This window comes from Octodon degus, unplaced genomic scaffold, assembly GCF_000260255.1.
Source record: "Octodon degus isolate 3935 unplaced genomic scaffold, OctDeg1.0 scaffold00132, whole genome shotgun sequence".
Taxonomy (NCBI): domain Eukaryota; kingdom Metazoa; phylum Chordata; class Mammalia; order Rodentia; family Octodontidae; genus Octodon; species Octodon degus.
The window spans coordinates 6865076-6885329 of record NW_004524708.1 but is presented as its reverse complement, the minus strand read 5'-3'; the positions used below and the strand labels follow the sequence as shown (position 1 = coordinate 6885329).

Sequence of the window (20254 nt, the reverse complement as noted above, 5' to 3'; positions counted from 1 at the left end):
GTCCCTGATGCTTTGCCAAGCTTGTTCTAAGTAGGTGCTTTAGACCACTGAGCCATCTCTCCAGCCCCAATGTGATTGAATCTTGAGGACATGAGTCTAAATGAAGTATGCCAAGGGCCGGCCAGATAGCTCAGTGGATTAAAGCGCCTGCTTAGGCAGAGCACAGCAGTGGGGCTTTGATCCCCAGCGTGCCATGCCCTGCCCCCAGGGTGCACTGAGACAGCAACTGAAGCTGGTCCTGACATTAAACACCTGTAATCCCAGTGCTTGGGAGACTGAAAAAAGGAGGATCACTCTGAGTCTGATCTATGTAGTGAGACCCTGTAGACCCTGTCTTAAATACATAATAAATAAATAAATAAATAAATAAATAAATAAAATTTGCCAGTCACAAAAAGACAAATGCTATATGATTATGTGAGGTCCTAGCATAGCCACAGTCCTAGAAAGAGAGCATAGAATGTGGTTGCCAGGAGGTGGGGAGAGGGAAAGGGGGAATTATTTAACAGAGACTGAGTTCAATCCCCAGTTCCACACACGTACACACACACACACAAACCAGATAATCTCAGATTTGCTAGATGAAAAACTTGTGGAGATTGCTTTCACAGCAATGTGAGCATACTTAACACTACTGAGCCCTATAATTAACATAGCTGATATGCTAAATTTTACATTATACTTTTGTGTGTATTATACAAGGTTGGTGTTTGTTTTTTGACACAGGGTCTCTCTATGTAGTGTAGGCTGGTCTTGAACTTTTGGTGATCCTCCTGTCTCAGCCTCTTGAGTACTGGGCTCATAGGTGTGTACCACCATACCCAACGGCGCTGTTATTTTAACCTCTGTCTGTGCTGCCAGCTGGACCTTGTGTCAGCTTCTCCCATGGTGGGCAGGCTGCGGATGAGTGAGGGAGTGAACAGCCTGCAACCCAGGGCTCCAGCTGTCTTAGGAAGTGCAGTGTCCCTGAGCCTTCAGTGGGTCACTGCTCAGTTTAAGATAGGCCACAGCACTGTGCACAGGCAACTGAGCTCAGACGGTGCGGGGCGGCAGATGCGGTAGACATCATTGGCTCAGGAGCACGCGTGTCCACCCTCTGTGGCTCACCCCCGACCCAGAAGGCCGGTGTTCACAGATGTTCACGGGTGAGGACAGCAGGGCTCCCAGCTGTCTGCTTATTCCCTCGCAGCTCCAGAGCTGGCCCGAGGAGGCACCAGGAAGGAGCACCAGGACGAGCAGCTCCAGTGTCCCCTGAGTCTAAGGAACCTGGCAGGTTTCCAAGCAGGTCTGTGGCCAACTTGTGGGCCACATATTGGAATCAGGAGACAGTGGAGATGGAGTGTGTAGCATGAGCTGTAGGCTCTGCCTCCTTGCTCTGGAAGGCTGCAGCTAACACTGGGGCAGCTCACTCACCTTCCTTGTGTCACAGCAGCACCACTCTGCTGTTAAAATGAAGACAGAAGCAAGAGCTGGCTGTAGCACCATTGTAGAGCGCTTAGCCAGCATGTGTGAGGCCTTGGGTATGCCCCTTAGCACCCCAGGTAAAATGAAACATGAAATTCGCTTCTTAGCTGGGCACGGTGGTGCATGTACTCCTGGCAGTCTGGGAGACTGAGGCAGCAGGATCAAAAGGTAGAGCCCAGCCTGGTAAACTTAGTGATTTCAAAAGAGACCCTGTGTCAGAAATAACAAGGGCTGGGGAAGTAGCTCAGTGACAACAGCATCACTGGGTCTTGTCCTTAGTGCTGCCAAAAGAAAAAAAGAAAACTTCTTTCACCAGGAACAGAGGCTAGGAGCGAAGGGCTGTGGCCAGGGGTGAGTGCCCCCTGTACTGCAGACACTGCACCCAGTTCCCAGCCTACCTTTCTCACAGTAGGGCTCCCCATCCTCCATGTGGAAGAGGCTATTTCCAAAAGGCTTCTTGCAGGCTGCGCACACGAAGCAGGTTGTGTGCCATGTCTGTCTCAGGGCGTGCATCACTTCCTGGGGATTGAGGGTAAGTTCAGAACACAGAGGTCCCCACACAGTGGGTACCCGGGCCCTCGCTCCCTCTGGGAGCAGCAGCAGCCGCAGCTTCCCAGCTCCTCACCAGACCCCCAGTCTGGGCACAAGGGTGAAGCGGAGACAGGGGGTGGTGCTGTGCTTACCCCCATAATCTTGGTGTTGCACTTGGCACACAGTGGGGCGAAGAACTGCTCATAGCACCGCTCGCAGTACACATTGTTCTGCTCCTCCACGAAGCACACATCCGCCAGTGAGGTCTTGCAGTAGGCACAGTTGAACTCCTCTGGGTGCCAGGAGCGGCCCATGGCCACCAGGAAAGGGCCCCTAGGGAGAGCAGCACTTGCTCAGGCAGCCCCAACTCCAAGAACCCGGCAACACTCTTCCTTTTACCCAGGGGGCTGTTCTAATGGAATAATAAAACCTCAGAGATGGCACCCACAGAAAGGCGTGCTTGTCTCACCACTTGCAGTGGAGAGAATGTGGCACTCGCTGGGTGTGGTGACACATGCCTGTCATCCCAGCACTCTGGAGGTTGAGGCTAGAGGATCGCCATAAATTCAGGGCTAGCCTGGGCTACATAGTGAGTTTAAGTACACTATATTTGTTTGTTTGCTTATTTATTGTCTTTTTGAGACAGGGTCTTGCTACACAGCTCAGGCTGGCCTTGAACTCACTTTGTAGACCAGGGTGGTCTTGAACCTGCAACAATCCTCTGCCTCAGCCTCCTGAATGCTGAGATTGCCTGGTTTCACCTGAACTGTATAGCAAGTCTCTGTCTCAAAAAAGCTGGGCATGGTGGCGCACATGTGCAATCTAAGTACTTGGAAAAGTGAGGCAGGAGGATTGCTGAGAGTTCAAGGCCAGTCTGGACAACATAGCAAGAACCTGTCCAAAAAAAAAAAAAAGAAAGGAAGCAACTTAGTCACTGTAGGGACCTGATAAGTACACAACAGAATCCACCACTAATGACAAGAACAGGGATGCGAGATGGATACTAACATGCGTTAGGTGCTTCCTCCAGGACAAGCACAATTCAAGAATAGATTTGCACTTACTAACTTTGTTTAATCCTTGCAATGATGCTAAGGGTTCACGGAAACGATGACCCTAGGAACGATGGTGCCTATGTTCAGGAAAAGAAATGAGGCGCAAGATAATAAGGTAACTCACAGAAAGCCACAGGGCTAGTAAGCGGCAGGCCCAGGATACAAAACCCAAGACTAGCTCCAGATTAGAACTCTGGGAACGCGAGGGAGGCTTCTTTGGTCTTGTTTACTTTTTAGTTTATTTGCAGTACAAGGGATTCAACCCAAGACCTTCCAACCAAGCTACATCCCTAGCCATTTTTATTTTATTTTTAATTTTGTTTTGTTCTTTTGTTTTTTGAGACAAGTTTTGCTGTGTAGTCCAGGCTGACCTTAAACTTGTGGTGGCCTCCTGCCTCAGCCTCTTAAGTGCTGGGATTATGGGTGGGTGTGCACCACCATGCTGGGCATTTATTTTAATTTTGAGGGTGCTCACTGAGTTACTAAATTTCCCAGCCTGGGCTGGCATTTGCACTCCTCCTGTCTCAGCCCCCCGAATAACTAGGTTTGCAAATCTGTATCACCTCCACTAGGAAGTTTGTTATGTTTTAATTTCTACATTTCCATATTTTCTAATTTTTCTCTAACAACGATGCATTACTTTATTCTTAAATAAAAGTATACCTGTCATATATATAAACTTGCCTGCCTCTATACACTTTTGTATTCAAACCAGCACCATCCAGGGCCCTACTTCCTGGCATGAAGTGACCTGTTCCCATGCCAGGGACGTGCTCGCCCTAGCCCTGGGTGACACGGGCCTGTCTTTGGAAATAACCCCAAAGCAAAGCCAGGTCAACAGCAGCACTGTCAGCTGACTTTCAACATGCTCAATAAACCCACTGTGACAACCCATCGGTTCCCACAGCCAGGCCCTGGCCCATAGGGAGCTCCTGGCACGGTAACTACTTACCTTACAGCAACCCCCAGCCCTGGGGACATAGGTGTCACACAAGGATAGGGCTGCAGCCTCCAGAAGGGCACACCCAACCCAACTGATGGCAGCTACAGAGCCCTGAGGCTGCCCACTCCCTCCTGACTCCACCGTGGGGCTGAACAGGGGACCCCCAGTGCCCACCCTCCAGGTGCCCAGGGGACCATACCGGATGACACTGTTGCAGTGGCCACACAGTGGAGTTCGGCTACTGGCTGGGAAGCGCTCAGCTCTCTGCACCGTACCCCTGGCTAGAGTTGGGGGAGCCGATGAGGTATAGCCTGGGGCTCCCCGGGGCAGGGTCTGCTTGCTGATGGATGTGGTGCTCTTGCTGGGGGCGAATTTCTGAGAAAAGTTGTCATCTGTCACCCAGGGGGGGCGGCTGGCAGACTCTGCTAGGCCAGTGCCATAGGCCGGTGAGGGTGCAGGGTTGTAGTTAGGAGCAGGGGAGGGGGTGTAGGTCGGTGCGGGGGATGGGGTGTAAGTGGGGGCAGGGGAGGGGGTGTAGGTAGGGGCAGGGGAGGGGGTGTAGGTAGGGGCAGGGGAGGGGGTGTAGGTAGGGGCAGGGGAGGGGGTGTAGGGAGCTGAGGTGTAATTGGCTCCTGGGGATGGGCTGTAGGTAGACACAGGCACTGCAAAGCAAAAACACCCAAGGAAAACAGATCAGATATTTGCCCCCTCCCCTGCCCACCGCGATCCTCAGGACTGCTAAAGTTGGCTTTAATGTTGGAGCATCTCCAGCCCAGTTTCTACAGGACACAAGTTCCCAAGCTGCTGTGGCCCAGAGCCCTGGAGGCCTATGTGGGATTGGGCAGGGTGCAGCTATAAATTGTTGCAGCCCTGCAGAAGGGGCAGAAGGTGGGGGTGCCAGCCCATCCCATGCCTGAGATGCTGACCAGACCTGTGTGTGGTCCGGCCTTGGGACAAAGCAGATGTCCAGGATGCTGGGACCAGTTTTCTTCCCTTCCCTTCCCTTTTTTCCATCAGGGTCTCACTATGTTGCCCAGGCTGGCCTGGAACTCACAGCAATCCTCGTGCCTCGGACTGTTAACTTCTGGGCTCACAGGTGTGTGCACCACACATGGCTCTCTCTCTCTCTCTCTCTCTCTCTCTCTCTCTCTCTCTCTCTCTTCCCTTCTTCCTTCCTTCCTTTCCTCCCTCCCTCCCTTTGTTTCTTGAGATAGAGTCTCACTGTGTAGCCCAGGCTGGCCTTGAGTTTGAGGCATAATAGCCTGCTGCTTTGGCTAAAACTTCTTCTTCTTTTTTTTTTTTTTTTTTTTTTATACCTGGAATTAAACTCACAACCTCCCACTTGCCAGCCAGGCTGTATGCCACTGAGCTATATCCCTGGCCCCTGTACAACTCCTTTCATGAACCACAGCACGAAAGCCAGGTGTGGTGGAACATGCCTGTAATCCTAGCACCCAGGAGGCTGAGGTAGGATTGCTGTGAGTTTGAGGCCACCCTGGACTACATAAGTTAGTTAAAAGCCATCCTGCACTATGTAGCAAGATTATGTCTAAAAGGTTGGGGAGATAGCTCAGTAGAATAAGTGCCTGCCTGGTAAGCGCAGGGTCCTGAGTTCAATCCCCAGTACCATGAAAAAAAAGGAAAAAAAAAAAGATTATGTCAAAAAAAGAAAAGAAAAGAAAAGAAAAGAAAAGAAAGAAAGAAAGAAAGAAAGAAAGAAAGAAAGAAAGAAAGAAAGAAAGAAAGGGGGGCCAGGGAGATGGTTCAGTGGAATAAGTGCTTCCCTGGCAAGTACAAGGGTCTGAGTGCAATTCCTGGATCCGCAAAAAAAAAAAAAGAAAAGAAAAAGAAAGAAAGAAAGAGACAGAGACAGACAGACAGAGAAAGGAAAAGAATAAATGTCTAATAATGCTGATTGAGTGAATGAAGGACTAGAAGTCTCATTTCAATAATTCCACAATCAATATGATGATAATTTAATTTTCTTTTTTGGTACCAGAAATTGAACTCAGGACCTTGAGCTTGCCAGGCAGGCACTGGGTTACTGAGCTATATCCCTTGCCTGATAATTGATTTTTTTTGGCAGAACCGGGGATTGAACTCAGGCCCTTGCACTTGCCAGGGAAGTGCTTATTCTACTAAGCCATCTCCCGGACCCATTGATAATTGAATTTTAAATAAATGCTTGGAATGACTCATCAAAAACAAAAATGGTTTCTTAAGACAAGGTCTCTCTATGCAGTTCAGGCTGACTTTGAACTCATTAGGCTGGCCTCAGACTCACAGTAATCCTCTTGCTTCAGCCTACCCAGTGCTGCCCAGCAGAAACACTCCTTAGCATAATCAATTTTGCATATTTGGTCTGAAAATCCTTTTAGGACATAAATACATTAGAGTTTCTTCATTTGCATAATGGAATCACCAGACCCTAGTTCTATCAGACAGTTTACTAAACTTCAAAAAATAGACCCATGCTACTGCTGCTTCCCACTGGGCAGCCTGGGGTCCAGTGTCCCTTGCCAGCAAGGGAGGCTGTGGCTGGGCTCATCTGCAGTTTCCTATGTCTCTGGTTCTCCTCTCCCTCCCTGCCCCTAGCTGGGCCAGGCTCATGACCCCTGCCTTCTGTCTCTTTCATACCCAGAGCCCCAGCCAACGTGGGTGGCCTGCAGGCCATGGCGCCAGCCCTGCACCGCCTGTTCCCAGAAGTCCAGCCCTGCCAAGCCAGGCCTCTGACAGCCACAGTCTTGAACAGTGGTGGGGACTCTGACTGTGCGAGCAATTTCAAGCGTGGGACCTAGGCAGCCTGGCCCGGCCCATCCTGGTGGGACTCAGGCTCACAGAAGTTACCTCTCCCTGAGGCACCTTCCTCCCACTCAGGGCAGTGGACACACCCAGGAGGCCCTGGGTGTCAGTCCTCACACTGTTCCCTGTGACACCTGAAGTCACTGGGGCTCAGACAGAGTAGGGCTCCACAGCCCTTCATTGCACACCCTAGGCTGCCTCTGCCAAGCCCAGGAGTCCAGTTTCCAGACAGTCCTGGGGTACCAGGGCACTGAGGAGTCATGACCAACCTGGAAAAGGCCTTACTGGTATGTGGCACAGCCACCAGGACTCTGGGAGTCAGGCTAGCACGTGGTTGCATAGCAAGGCATTTGGCTGGCATCTGCGGCTCTAGCTCAACCCCCAGCACCACAAAAAGAAAAGTCCTGGCTTCCTGCCTCAGCTCTACTTTCTGGCTATGTGTCCCTTAGTCTCTCTGGGCCTGGTGTCCTCAACTGAAATGCTAATAACAAAGCCTCAGGAATGATGGGGCTCAGTGGTGACCCCCAAACCCCATGTGTCACTGAATGCAAATGAGGATAGTACAAGGGTGGCAGCTGGGGTCATGGTTGGGGTGTCACCAAGTGGCTGCTGTGGAGTAGGGGCCTTGAGAGAGGAGGGGCCTTGCACTCTTAAGTTGAACCTGTGGCAGTGCTTCCTCTAGGGAGTACAACACAAGTGACACCTTTGTGCCTCTGATGCATGGCATGGTGGGGACCTGGCCTGGGGCATGCACTTTATGAATGTGTTTCGAATCTTTCCAGCCACCTTGTATAGCTCCCTAGTATCCAGAGCAGGTAGTCTCAAAATGGGACAGGCAAGGGTGACCTGGAGGGGGTGCTCAGGGACACAGTGAGGTGACAGACAGAACTTAGGAGTGGCTATCCTGTTATCTATCACGGGCTTCTGTGTGAGGTTTCTGTTTCATTTTTTGTTCCTGCAGGCATGGAGAGAGGTCCTCCTTGGGCACCGCCAGGTCCTGGGAACCCCACGAGTGTGGTCAGTGTAAACCGAGACACGCTGCTCAGGGACAACACCCCAGATTATGAAGACTCAATAAAATACCCCATCAATAGTCATTTTATATTGATTATACATTGAAATGATTTTTTTTTTTTAAATCTAGAGCTGTCCTGGAACTCCTGGGCTCCAGTGAGCCTCTTGCTCCCCCCCCCCCGCTCCAAAAAGCATGGGCCACCTGGACCAACTCTGAAATATTTTGAGTATGCTGGGTTTTAAAAAAAGTATTAAAATTAAGGCTAAGGGGGCCAGGGATATAGTTGAGTGGCATAAATGCCTGCCTGGCAAGTACAAGGTCCTGAGTTTGATCCCCAGTACTGCAAAATAAATAAATAAATAAATAAATAAATAAATAAATAAACAAACAAACAAACATTGAGGCTATGGGCTGGGGAGATAGCTCAGTGGTGCCTGCCTGGCAAGTTCAAGGAGACTGGGGTTCGATTCCTGGTTCTGTACCCTGTGCCAGCCTGGTGCTGAGCCTGCCAGGAAAACCTGTAATCCTAGCAGTGGGGAGGCTGAGACAGGAGGGTCACTATGAGTCAGAGCTGCATAGAGACTCTATAACAATTTTTTTGTTGTTGTTTTGTTTTTTCGGAACTGGGGATTGAACTCAGGTCCTTCTGCTTGCCAGGCAAGCAATTATTCTACTGAGCTATCTCCCCAGGTGCCTATAACAAGTTTTCTTTCTTTTTTTTTTTTTTTAATTTTATTTGTGTGTGTGTGGCCAGCTCAGCCCACCAGGGGGCGGGGCTGGCAGGCATGTGGTGCTGGGGGATTGAACCGCGGTCCCTGTGCTTTGCTAAACTTGTTCTAAGTAGGTGCTTTAGACCACTGAGCCATCTCACCAGCCCAACAAGTTTTCAAAAAAGATTAAAATAGGAGGCCCGGGAGATGGCTCAGTGGAATAAGCACTTCCCTGGCAAGTGCAAGGGCCTGAGGTCAATCCCCGGTTCCACCAAAAATAAATTAATTAAATTAAATAAAATGAAGGCGAGTGTGGTGGTGCAGGCCTGTAATTGAAGTACTGGGGGAGGCTGAGGCAGGAAGATTGCAAGTTCAGGCCCAGGATGGACAATTTAGAGATGTATAGAGTGCCTGTCCCAAAATAAAAAATAAATAAAATGGGGGAAGAAGGGGCTTAGAGATGTGGTTCATGGCAAAGGCGAGGAATTTCGCCTGCCTTCTTTCACTGTAAAAAGGCAGCTACTGGAAACATTTCCTCTTGGACGACGCTGCCCTAATCAAAATCGAAAGTAGGACACAGGCACAGACACATCTCAGGTTCAGGCAGCAGGTTTGGGGACCATGCCGCTACCATGTCCCGCATCAGAGTTGCGCTGCAATGCTACAGCTCAGGCTGCGACCCCGAAAGTGTCACAGCGGCAGGTGGCACCGGGACCCCAGTTCAGGCTAGAGCTGCGCCCCCGGGGGAGAAGGGACCCTACCCTGGGCGCCCCGCATCCGGTCCCCCACTCCTGTAAGGGGCAGGGGCTGCTCATCCCTCTTCGCCCCACGACCTGGAGGGAGGCGGCCGCCCATCTAGGCCCGCGGCGGTGGCTCTTCCTGCGTGACGGCACCGAGCACGTCCAAATTAGAAGGTGACATTTCGTACTTAATTGGAGAGTTCAAAAGGCTCCTATCGCACCCGGTGGCCCGGGACCGTGTCATTAGCAAGGTGACCTGTGACTCACACCGGCTAGTCGACGTGGCCATCCTGTTCCCAACCCCATCCCCAACCCCGCCTGCGCCCCAGGTGTTCTGGGCTCCTGGCCATCTGCGGCGGCCCGGGCCTCCGGATCCCTGCGGCGCCACCTCCCGGGAAGGGACGTGGAGGCGGCCGCCTGTCCAGCTCGCCTAGGTTCCGGAGTTCACGCGGGCGCCGCCGGGCTCCGGCAGGCGCGGGGCGCCCCCTGGTGGATGCGCCCTGAAGACACCCAAAACCTACCCTCCCGAGACAGAAGCGCGCCCCGTGGTCGGCTGCGCTCGCCGCGAGCGCCCAGTGCCCACGCCACCTCCAAGGTGAGTGGGGACCGCGGAGCTCTGCCCTTGCTCCCGAAGGGCACAGAGGGTGCTCCTTGGTGCCTGGCGCTAAGCCGGAGTCACGAGGTGCGCGAGGTGTCGCCCCGTTTTTTATGTTTTGTTTTTGTATTTTAGGGAAGGGTCTACAGGGTGTTTAGGGCCTCACTACTAGATCAGACTCGTAGTGATCCGCCTGTTTACAGTCTCCCAAGAACTGAAATTACAGGCGCGCTCCATCACGCCCAGTCTCAATTGCCGTCTCAGCGCGTCCCGGGGGGCGGGGGGGCTCGGAGTCTGCGCGTCAGGCCGGGTGATTGAACCCCCGGCCCCTGCGCCTGCAAAAATGCCCCGTTTTAGTCTGCCTTACTCTCTGTGCTCCAGCTTTCGGCAAATTTGTCCTTAACGGATCGTGCGCCAGGATTTGAGATGTGCTGCACCCCTGACCCCCTACTGGCGACTGACCCAGGGATGCGGGCGGAGCTACAGCCTTGACCCTTTTGTGTTTTCATTTCAGACAGGGCCTCAACCTACCTCGGTGCTGGGATCACAGGCTGCCCGGCTTTGTGTGCACCCTTCTTTACCCCTGTGGTTGCTCGGCCAGTTCGCACTTCTGCATGATCCAGAGAAAACCTTCTCTGTCCCTGCCCTGTCTCTTTGAATGACCTACTCTGTTCTTTCCCAAACAATTCGTAACTTCCTCCCGCGGACAGTTTGTTATAGGCGAAATTGGCGCAGAGGGGCCGGTGGGGGATGGTGATAACGGGGGAGGCTGTGAGCATGGGGTGGGGGTGGCTGTATACAGGAAAACTGTGTGCCTTCCGCTCAACTCTGCTGGAGGGAGAGAGAGAGAGAGAGAGAGAGAGAGAGAGAGAGAGAGAGAGAGAGAGAGAGAGAGAGAGAGAGAGACTGTCTCACTATGTTGTAGCCCAGCTTGGCCTTAAACTCACAGGCCTACCTACTTCAGCCACAGGTGTGCATGTCCACAGCTGCTCTTTAAAAACAAAATCAAAATCTTGTATGTATAATAATTTTGAGGGGAAATGTTTAGAATCAGTACTGTAAATGCAAAATCATTATTGTTTTCCATGATTCAAGGTGACTATAAAGAGAAATATGTTGAAAGTACAATGCTCAGAGCGCAAGCCTGTGGCCTCCCATCTCACACAGCACGGAAGGGCACCATGGGGCACTGAGGCGCTCTTGGGTCCTATCTCCCGGTGCCCAAGAGGCTTCCAGCCTGCAGAGCACAAGCCCTGCCCTCACCCTGCCTGCCCCCAGGCGCATGTCCATCTCTTTCTTGCATTTCTTGTGCCTTCACCAGTGTCCCTACTGCCAGGCCCCAGTCAGAGGCACACAGGATGAACACCCCCCACCCCCAACTAGAATCTGCAGGAGGGGAGGATGGTGACCAGACTCAGCCTGGATACCTACAGCCCCTGTGGCCCCTCCATTTACAAGGGTGAATGGACCTCCCAACCTGGGCACAAGCTGCCTAGCAAGTCCTGGGCCTTTCAGTAAGTGCTGCCAGGGGACGGAGTTTGCCCAGCACCAGGCATCACCACGGGCCCTGAGGATCAGGCTTACCTGGCCAGCACAGCAGAGGGAGGGACTGTACCTGGGCCCCTGTGAGGAGCCCCTGGACTGATTAGAATTGATCTGTCGTCCGGTCTCTGGTGGGGGCCACAGACCAGAGCAGTTGAGCAGTTGACTGGCTTGTACCAGGCCCCACTGTGATTCAACAGGTGAGCCAAAGCCTGTGGTATCGTTGTTATTTTTTGTGCCACCTTGAGCCAGGCCCTGATTCAAGAAGGAACAGCTCCCAGTTCTCGCCTGTGAGCCCTGCATATCCTAGCCTGAGCCTGATGTCTCCATCCTGCACCTTACTACCTAGGCCCTGTCGCCCAGCTGCTCACCTGGCTGGTAGACAGAAGGCCGGATGCTTGCTGTGGTGACCACACGGGGCTTGGGTGCAGGGGCAGATGGACCCTCGCTGTAGCTCGTGTGGGCAGCTGGGGCTGCAGTGGCAGCAGTTGCAGGGCTGTAGGCTGTGGCCTGGGGCCTGGAAAAGAAGGCAAGCATTACAGCAAGGACAGTCCCAGGGGTGCCAGGGCCCATGGGTGTGGAGTCTGGAGGTACCTCCTAGGAGTAGCCAGATGGAGGAGGCTGCTCCTTTGGAGAGAGAGAAAGAAAGGAAGCTTCCACCAGCCCAGGACATACAGAAAAGTCACCTTGTCCATGGGGAGCACAGCTGGCTCCCTCCCTGGAACTTCCTGGTGTTGGGGGTAGTCAGATGCCCTTCCCCCTTCCCCCCCTGCAGCTAACACCCTGCTCCCTACAGAACTCCCATTCCCTCCTCCCACTGGGCTGTCTGTCTGTCTGTCTGTCTGGAGCCTCTTCCCATGCGTGGCCCAGGGATGGGGGACCAAAGAGAAGGAGAAAAGGAGAGAAAGTGTCCTAGTTCATGGCCCCAGGAGATGATGTGCTCGCCTCCTCCCAGGCCCAGTTGCTTATATAACTGTCTTATCCAGAGTTCCCTGAAGTCCTTTCTTCACCTATAACCAAGGAGCACCTTACAGGAATTGTGAGCTCCCTATGTCTTTCATGCCTGAAGAGGACAGGTGACTGCAGCCAGAGCAGATGGGTCCTCTGAGGAGTGTTGGAGAAGTGGAACTCTGGAAACACCCCTGTCCCATATATGGCTTCCTGTGATCCTTCTACCTGCTTCCCAGGCCCTGGGCCTGCCTGTCCTTGATAAGCTGAGCTGTAGGATGAGGTTTTCTTTTCTTGGGGTCCAGGAGGAGACCCTGGGAAAGAAGCCCTAAGGGACCATGCCAGATCAGGCAATGGCAAAAGGGTCTCAGGAAGCCAATGTCCCTGCCTGGGGTGAGCACACTTGCCCTGACTATGTGCTAAGGTCATAGTTGAGTGAGGCTACCGTGAGCCAGGCCCTGATTCATGAAGGAACAGCTCATGAATTCATGAAGGAACAGCTCAAGGAAGGCGACCATGTCCCCTCTCCTGGTCCTGCTGTTCCCTATTCCCTACACCAACCATCAGAGAGGGGCCTCATGGAAGCAGAAGGGACCTTATACAGGAATGCTGGCTTGCATTGAGGAGGATGTGGCCACAGGTCTCAGGTCTGAGTAGGGGCTCTGGACCCTGTTCCACCTGGTATGGGGACAGGAAGTGAACGCTGCTAGGCTTGCTGTGTTTGCCTCCCTCAGAGTCCCCGTAGCCCAGTGTTTTCCCAGCCCACATGCAAGGAGAGGAGGCTGCTGGGTTCAGACCACAGGCCCCCAACCCCTGCTGCATCAGCAGGCGTCCTGTGTGTATCCTCTGTGCTCTCCCCAGATTCTACTGAGGCCTTGTCACTCATTCCCTAGGACTGGGGGTGGACCTAGGCCTTGTGCATGGCACTAGATGCTGTCCTGCACTGAGCTGCACCCAGCCCTGTCCCTCTCATCAAGGCAGAGGGAAGGAAAGGCCCCATGGAGGGTATCCCCTAGATCAGGAGGCTGCATCAGCAGGGCTGGAGCAGACCATATGGACTATGGCTGCAGTGCCCAGTGCCCTGTCCATTCATTGCATTGACATTCCTTACCCTCCTCCCAGCGTCGTGTGTGCAAGGAGCAAGGCCCACACATGACGGTTTGGTGTGCAGCAGGGAGCAACTTGCTCATCTTCCACTGGGAAACCTGATTTATTTTGTAGGGCTGGGAATGGAACACAGAATCTTTGAACTGAGCTTTATCCCCATCCTTTGTTTTTTTATTTTATTTTTTATTTTTTTGGCAGAACCGGGGATTGAACTCAGGCCCTTGCGCTTGCCAGGGAAGTGCTTATTCTACTGAGCCATCTCCCTGACAGCTGTTTTTTATTTTTTTTTTTAAGATTTATTTATTTAGGGCCGGCCTAATAGCTCAGTGGATTAAAGTGCCTGCAAGCAGGTGTAGGGACCTGGGGTTCGTGCCCCAGCCCCTGGGGCACGCTGAGATGGGGATTGAGACTGTGGTGTTGTGCACCTGTAATCCTAGCACTTGGGAGGCGGTAAACAGGTGAATCACTATGAGTCTGATCTAGTAGTGAGAACCTGAACACCCTGTAGACCCTTCCCCCTCAAAAAAAATGATCTATTTATTTAATTTGGTATAGGATTTCACTACACAGCTTTGACTCATACTGATTCTCCTGTCTCAGCCTCCCCAGCGCTGGGATTACAGGTGTGTGCCACCACACCTGGTTTCAGGGTTGGCATGGCATGCAATATTGGAGAAGAACTTGGGTCCGTGCGCTTGCCAGGCAGGCACTTGGGTGGCTGAGCTGTTTCACCAGCCCCCCTTTTTTTTTACCTTTTTATCTTGAGGCAGGGGCACAAACTGCCCCCAGGCTGGGTTTGAATTTGTGATCCTTCTGCCTCAGTCTCCCAGAGTGCTGGCTTTACTTCTGTGGCTGGAAATGTGTTGGGAAAGGCTGGGCTTTGTGACAGGGGGCCCTTGTGAAGACTGCATCACATACCTCTGCATTCTGACCCAGCAGCTTCTGGCCTAGGAAAGCTGTGCTGTGCTCCCAACACCAACTAGGCAGCTCCCGCAAGCTCAGGGAGAGTGACGTGTCCATCCCATCCCCTCCATCTTGTGCACTCTTTGCCCTGGGTTGGCCTCAGTGAACTGGGAGATTTGTGTCTTTATGTGTGTTTTAGTTACCTTTTGCCCATCACCACCCCATGATCCATGTGTCATTTTAAATATCTTAACGGAAGAGGACACTGAGGTTTGGAGAAGTCAAGGCACTGTCTGAGGCTACAGACCTGAAGTCAGGAAGCAGAGATTTAAATACCAGGTGTATCAGATGTCCCTGAAGACACCCAGCTTCTCCATCGGGATAGAGGGCAGGGGAGGTGGACAAGCTACTGCCTAGGAGCCAAGCTAATCTCAACCCTTTCCATACCCAGCTCAGTGGCCCAGCCCACCAGGGTGGCTTTCTCCTCCCCTGACTTCCAGGAGCAAGAACTTTCTGCCCAATGCCCCTTTGTTTCTTGACTCTGTGTGCACGTCTCATTTTCACCTTGGTCACTAGAGATGCATCCCTGGGGGGCAGGCAAGTTCCTGCCTCTGTGCCTGGCCTCAGGGGGCGCTGTCCCCTGGGCATTACCTTGGGCCGTCCGAGGTGCTCAAGCCGATCAAGCCGGGGGCTGCAGCGCAGGCGGTGGCAGCTTGAGCAGTAGCTGTGGCCGGGGGCGGCGATGCTGAGCTGGGAGAGGCAGCAGCAGGTGGCTGGGCAGAAGCGGGCAGCAGCGGGGAGGCGGCCTGGCTGGTGCACACCGGAGCATGCTCAATGGGAGTGCTGACCGGGCAGGACCAAGAGAGACAAGAAGTCAGGAAGGAGGGGCCTTCCTGGAACCCGGCTGTGTGGTGCCGGTGTGGAGAGAGCGTCGAGGCCCTGCAAACCCAGCAGGCACCGCCAGGGGGAGCGTCCTCCCGAGACCGACAGCCTAGGGGTCTGTGGGAAGCTCGACAGCATTGTTCTTGCTGCGGAAGAGCTTCGCCCTGACTTTCCCGTACTTCCTCAGTTTTCTTTCTCAGCAAAACAGCGCAGTGCACAGGGTTCCTCTCCCATCCCTTTCCCCACCGATCAGGGGCACACCTGGCCTTTGGGAGAGACGATTCCCAGAAAAGGCGAGGGAGGCCCGCGGGGATCAGGGACTCAGGTTCCGCGTCGCGCGAGAGCCTGGCCGTGGGCCCGGAGGACGCACACTGAGGATGCCTCTGCGGTCGGGTAGAGGCCGGCTGCGGCGCAGACCGGGAGGGGGCGATGTGGGCGGGGGCGGGACCGAGATACCTAGGCCCCCAGGAAGCCAGGACCTGAGAAGAGGATGCTGGGTGGTGTGGATGCCAGAGGGTTTCCCGAGCACCGACTGTGGTGGAAGTGGCCTCTTCCAGAAGAGCGGAGGTGACCAGTGGGAGAGGAACACCCTAAAGTTGCCAATATGGCTGGCTCAGGCACCCTTGTGCCCCAGCTAGGGACTGGGCTTCTGGGGAGGGAGTTGAGACAGAGTCTTCTTTATGCAGTTTAGTCTCGTCTTGAACTCTCTTGTTGCCCAGGCTGGCCTCAAACTCGCAGCGATCCACCCGCCTCAGCCTCCTGAGTGCTGAGATTACAGGTGTGCATGCACCACCATGCCTGACAGAGAAATACATTTTCTTTTCTTTTTTTTCCTCTCTGCTTTTCTTTTCTTTTTTTTTCCTTTCAACTTCTGTCCTCTCTTTCCTTCCTTCCCCCTCTCTCTCCCTCCTTTTTTTTTTTTTTTTTTTTTTTTTTTTACTAAGTTAGGCTGACTTTTTTTTTTTTTTTTTCCCCGAAACTGGGGATTGAACACAGGCCCTTGCGCTTGCCAGGGAAGCATTTATTCCACCGAGCCATCTCCCTGGCCCCCTCCTTTTCTTTTGAGTGAGATCTCAATGTATGTTTCCTAAGGTAGTCTTGAATTTCTGGGCCTAAGGGATTCTTCTGCCCCGGCCTTCCAGATAACTGCATTTTACAGGCATGCACCCTCACATCCGATCATGCTTTGCTTTTGACATTGACATTGGTCTCTGTATTTGCACCACAGTCACAGAACAAGTCAACTCCTATAACTAGAAATGACTTCTCCCCTGTAGTGTGTGTTCCACGCACTGACCTTGCACTACGCATCCAGAGTTATGTCTTGACTTCCTCACAGCCACCCTCTGATGTAGGTATCATTGACTCTCGTAACAGAGGAAGAGATGGAAACAGAGAATTCCCCTGGCTAAGGTTCTCCAGTTCACCCAAGGGTGCGCGTTGCTGGCCCCAGGGCTGGCGCCCCATTCTCCACCGCTAGCAGGAAGCATCTGCCTCGTCCTGCCCAGGCCTCCCTGGCTTAGGGTCAGAGGGAGCCTTGGGTGGTCCAGTCTGCAGGCCCACAGCAGAACCTGGCTCTGCATTTACACAAGACATTGGCCACTTGCCTTCTGTGGAAAGTGGCTAGTGCCGTAGTGCTGGGCTGGCCCCTAGGGCCCTGCTCCCGCAGTGGCAGGCACAGGAGGTCCAGGCTGACGTGGGACTCAGGTCCTCTCATTGGCCTGCCCCTGGTACCATCCATCTGACTTTGGCCAGACCAGCTTACCTGCAGCTCTTCCAACCATCACTCCAAGTGAACCCTGATTTCAGGGCCCCCCTTATTGACCTCAGGGATGAAACAAAGGTCACCACTGTGGCACAAGGATGTGTACTTGAGCCTGGTGGCTGGGATTTTGCTGGGTCACCAGCAAAATCTGTGACCATGATCCGTAGGGCCCAGGGAAGGGAGGGGAGGTGATAAAGGGCACCCTGACAGAGCTTGGGTCTCAAGTCAGGTCAGTTGTTGAATGAAGTTTTCTGAGTCCCCTGAGACCCCCTGAGGGGGGCATGGGAGCACAAACACTGCAGAGAACCTCAATGGTTTCCATCCTAATGAATTGCCCACAGCTCAGCCAGCCTGGTCTAGGATTCTGCCTCTGCCTCCTGCCTTGGCCAGAATCCATTTTATTTATTCTTGGTGTTGGAGATTGGACCTAGGACCTCACACCTGCTAAGCACATGCTCTGCTGCAGAGCCCCACTCCCACCCTGTGATCACATCTAAGCAAAACTCAAAGCAGAGCCAACCAGACTGTATGTTCACAGCTGGGTGGGGGAGAGTGGGGCAGGAGGGAGCAGCTCTGGCTACGGTCCCTGGCACAGCTTGCTGCTGCTCTCTACCACGGTAGCAAAAAGCTTGAGTATGTCCATCCTGTGCCCTTGCTTGGGGGTGGTGGCCTTCGGTGGTGGCAATGGTGGGGTTTGGTGGATGCTGTTACTAGTGACAGTGATGCTGTCTGGAAAGGATGGGCTATATTAGGGGAGGGTGTTGTCTTGTGGGGGTTTGTGGTCACTGGGCTCAGGTTAGGACCTGAAGGCGATGGTGGACAAGGTGAAATTGGCACTGATGGTGTAGACGGTGTGGTTGGTGCTACTTGTGTGACTAAGATAATCCCTGTTGATCGGATGATGCCAGAATGCCAGTTGGGGAGTTCAATGTGAAATGGCTTCTGATGCCATCTACCTGGTCTGCATTCCATCTGGCAGCCATGGTCCTTTACAGCACAGCCAGGGCTACGTTGATACTTTGGTCCATGTGAATGATAGCCCACCAGCATTGCAGCCTTTGCTTGTTTGCAATTTGACCCCAGAATATGTTTAAACCCCCTAGCCCATGGCTCTAGATCACCGTCATACTGAGCATCACCCTTCTACACTGCTCCAGTCCAAGCCAGTTGATGCCCCCAGGGCCCAGATACTTCCTTCCCATCAGCATCTCTGTCCCTCTGCTTCCCAGCCTTCCCTACCAGTGACACCCCGGTCCTGCCCACTCCTGAAGATCAAACACTAAGACTTCATCCTGGAGCCCCAGATCTTCTGGCTGGACAAGTGATCCACCCTACACTGCAGACCCATCAGCACAGTCTCTGTCTGGTTTCTTGGCATGCACAGCACCAGATACCTCTCCTACTCACAGAGAGCTCTGCATGCACCCTACCAGGGGGCCACAGAGGGGATTGCATACAGAGGCCTCGGTGTCTGAGGGCACCAGAGCCAGAAAGCAAACCAGAGCCTGCCAGAGCTTTAACAGAGTAGCTCAAAGAAGGCTCCTGAGGCTGGAAGCTGGGGTCCTAGGGCCTGCCAATTCTGAAAGACTGGCTCGGCCCCTCTGCCAGCCTTAGGTGCCCACTGCCTATGGCTTCTCACTCAGCCTACCCTCGGGTCTTGCTCAAAAATCAGCCCAAATTCCCTGGTTCCGGAAAAAAAAAAAAAAAAAAAGTCAGCCAAAACAGTACCTTCCAGGGTACCTAAAGAAATACAGGCACCCCTTTTCTCCTGATGTGGATGCCCAGCCAGGAGGACACTTGCCTACCCTGATGACTAACTATAGGTGGTAGGAATGGGGGAAGGCCAAAGAGGGACAGGTGGGCAGGAGCTTGGGGAAGCATCTCATGGGAGACGGACAAGAGCAACAGCTTCTCCCAGGGGAGAGCATGAAGGTCCCCAGAGGTGGGGCAAAAGACAATACCCAGACACGGGGTGGGGAGAGGCTGGACTGCCCAGCCCCAGAGAGCAGCGAGTCCCAGGGCTTGGGCCCTGGCATCTACCTTCCTTTGCCAAGTGCTAATGTCCTCTCACATAGGTAGGCAGGGTATTGGCTCTGACTGCTGCCTCCCTGACCACCCTTACCAGGTGAGGGTCACAGGTGGTGGCTTCTCACCCTCCTCCTGCTATCAGGACTGCCAGGCCACTTCCTGTCCTCCCCATGGAACCTGGTTTGCCCCTGGGTTTCCCTATATACTGCCCACATGCCTGAGTCTGCTCTTGCCTCCTAGGTCTAGGCTTAGGCAGACTGGTGCCTGCTGGAGAGGAGGGGCCTGCAGTCTCCTCTAATGGGGCCAGGGAGGGTGGCTCGGCTTTCTGGTTATAACTGGTGGGTGACGGGTAGGGGTCCTGCAGCGTCCTCGTGGGAGACTCAGGCTGCCCATGGCCCACAGCATGATCTCCATGCTTGCCCCCTGGGTCATTTAGGCCAGGAGCAGGCTATGGGTAGGAAAGCATCCCTGAGCTGACCTGCCCGTAGCCCACTACTGGTCCCTGAGCCCAGGGCCCTCACATAGCCACACCCTCTCTCGGGGATAAGCGCAGGCACAGCAAGAGGGCACGGGGTCAGTTCACATCAGATCCTCTTTATTCAGAACAAGCGTGCTCCTATGTACAGGGAGGTCGAGGGCAGGGTATGGCACAGGGCAGGGTACCGCCTGTCTTACTGCAGCCTGGAGGGACAGTCTCTGCCCAATCTATCCAGTCCTTCGCTTCCTGTGCCCGAGGATCCAGAGGGTGGCAGGGCTGTAAGGGCTGATCTTGCAAGGGTAACTTGCTTGGGGACAGTACAAGTCCCCAAGGGGGGGAGGAGAGGAAGAAAGAGAGGGAGGTGGTACATTCTGGCTCTCTTGGCTCTGCACTAGCAGCGGGGACCCCACCACACTTCTCTGGATATGACTAAGGGCCTGAGTTGAGTGGCAGGGTAACTGTGGAGATATGGAGGGTGGCGTAGGGAGGGTGGGCAGAGGGTGGAGTTGGCAACCAGAGGTGCCCCCTGCATGTTATACATTGTCAAGCATCACCATGGGGCTCACATGCCAGACGGGTGTGGGGGAGAAGGGTCCACTGCAGGGTGGGGGCTCCACGCAGCCTTTTAGCTTTTAACATTAAGGATTTGGGCTGAGAGGCCATGGTGCCAGTTGCGCAATTTGGCAAAACGTGGGCTGTTACGTTCCGTTTCAAACCTTTCCCTGTGGCACAGAGAGAGAGAGAGA

At 53.5% G+C, this 20254-nt stretch overlaps 1 protein-coding gene and 1 long non-coding RNA gene across 10 annotated transcripts in view; one reads left to right on the top strand and one right to left on the bottom strand.

Moving 5' to 3' along the window:
* LOC111812628 overlaps nt 1-5755 on the top strand; it is an 18601-nt gene extending 12846 nt beyond the window's left edge. The window contains exons 2-3 of the long non-coding RNA XR_002818089.1: nt 806-809; nt 5740-5755. This is a non-coding gene — a long non-coding RNA (uncharacterized LOC111812628). The remainder of the gene's footprint in view (nt 1-805; nt 810-5739) is intronic.
* Nucleotides 1-20254, bottom strand: part of Ldb3 (LIM domain binding 3) — a 56833-nt gene that overhangs the window by 12763 nt on the left and 23816 nt on the right. For 3 of the 9 annotated variants that reach the window (XM_004641228.2, XM_023701288.1, XM_023701289.1), the window contains 5 exons: nt 15007-15198; nt 11769-11914; nt 4193-4655; nt 2148-2328; nt 1863-1983 (listed from right to left, as the gene is read on the bottom strand). In XM_004641228.2, coding sequence (XP_004641285.1) covers nt 1863-1983; nt 2148-2328; nt 4193-4655; nt 11769-11914; nt 15007-15198 — 1103 coding nt within the window. Of the gene's footprint in view, nt 1-1862; nt 1984-2147; nt 2329-4192; nt 4656-11768; nt 11915-15006; nt 15199-19604; nt 20231-20254 lie in introns of those variants that run through there. The other 6 variants (XM_004641229.2, XM_004641230.2, XM_004641231.2 and 3 more) reach the window with 2 other exon arrangements.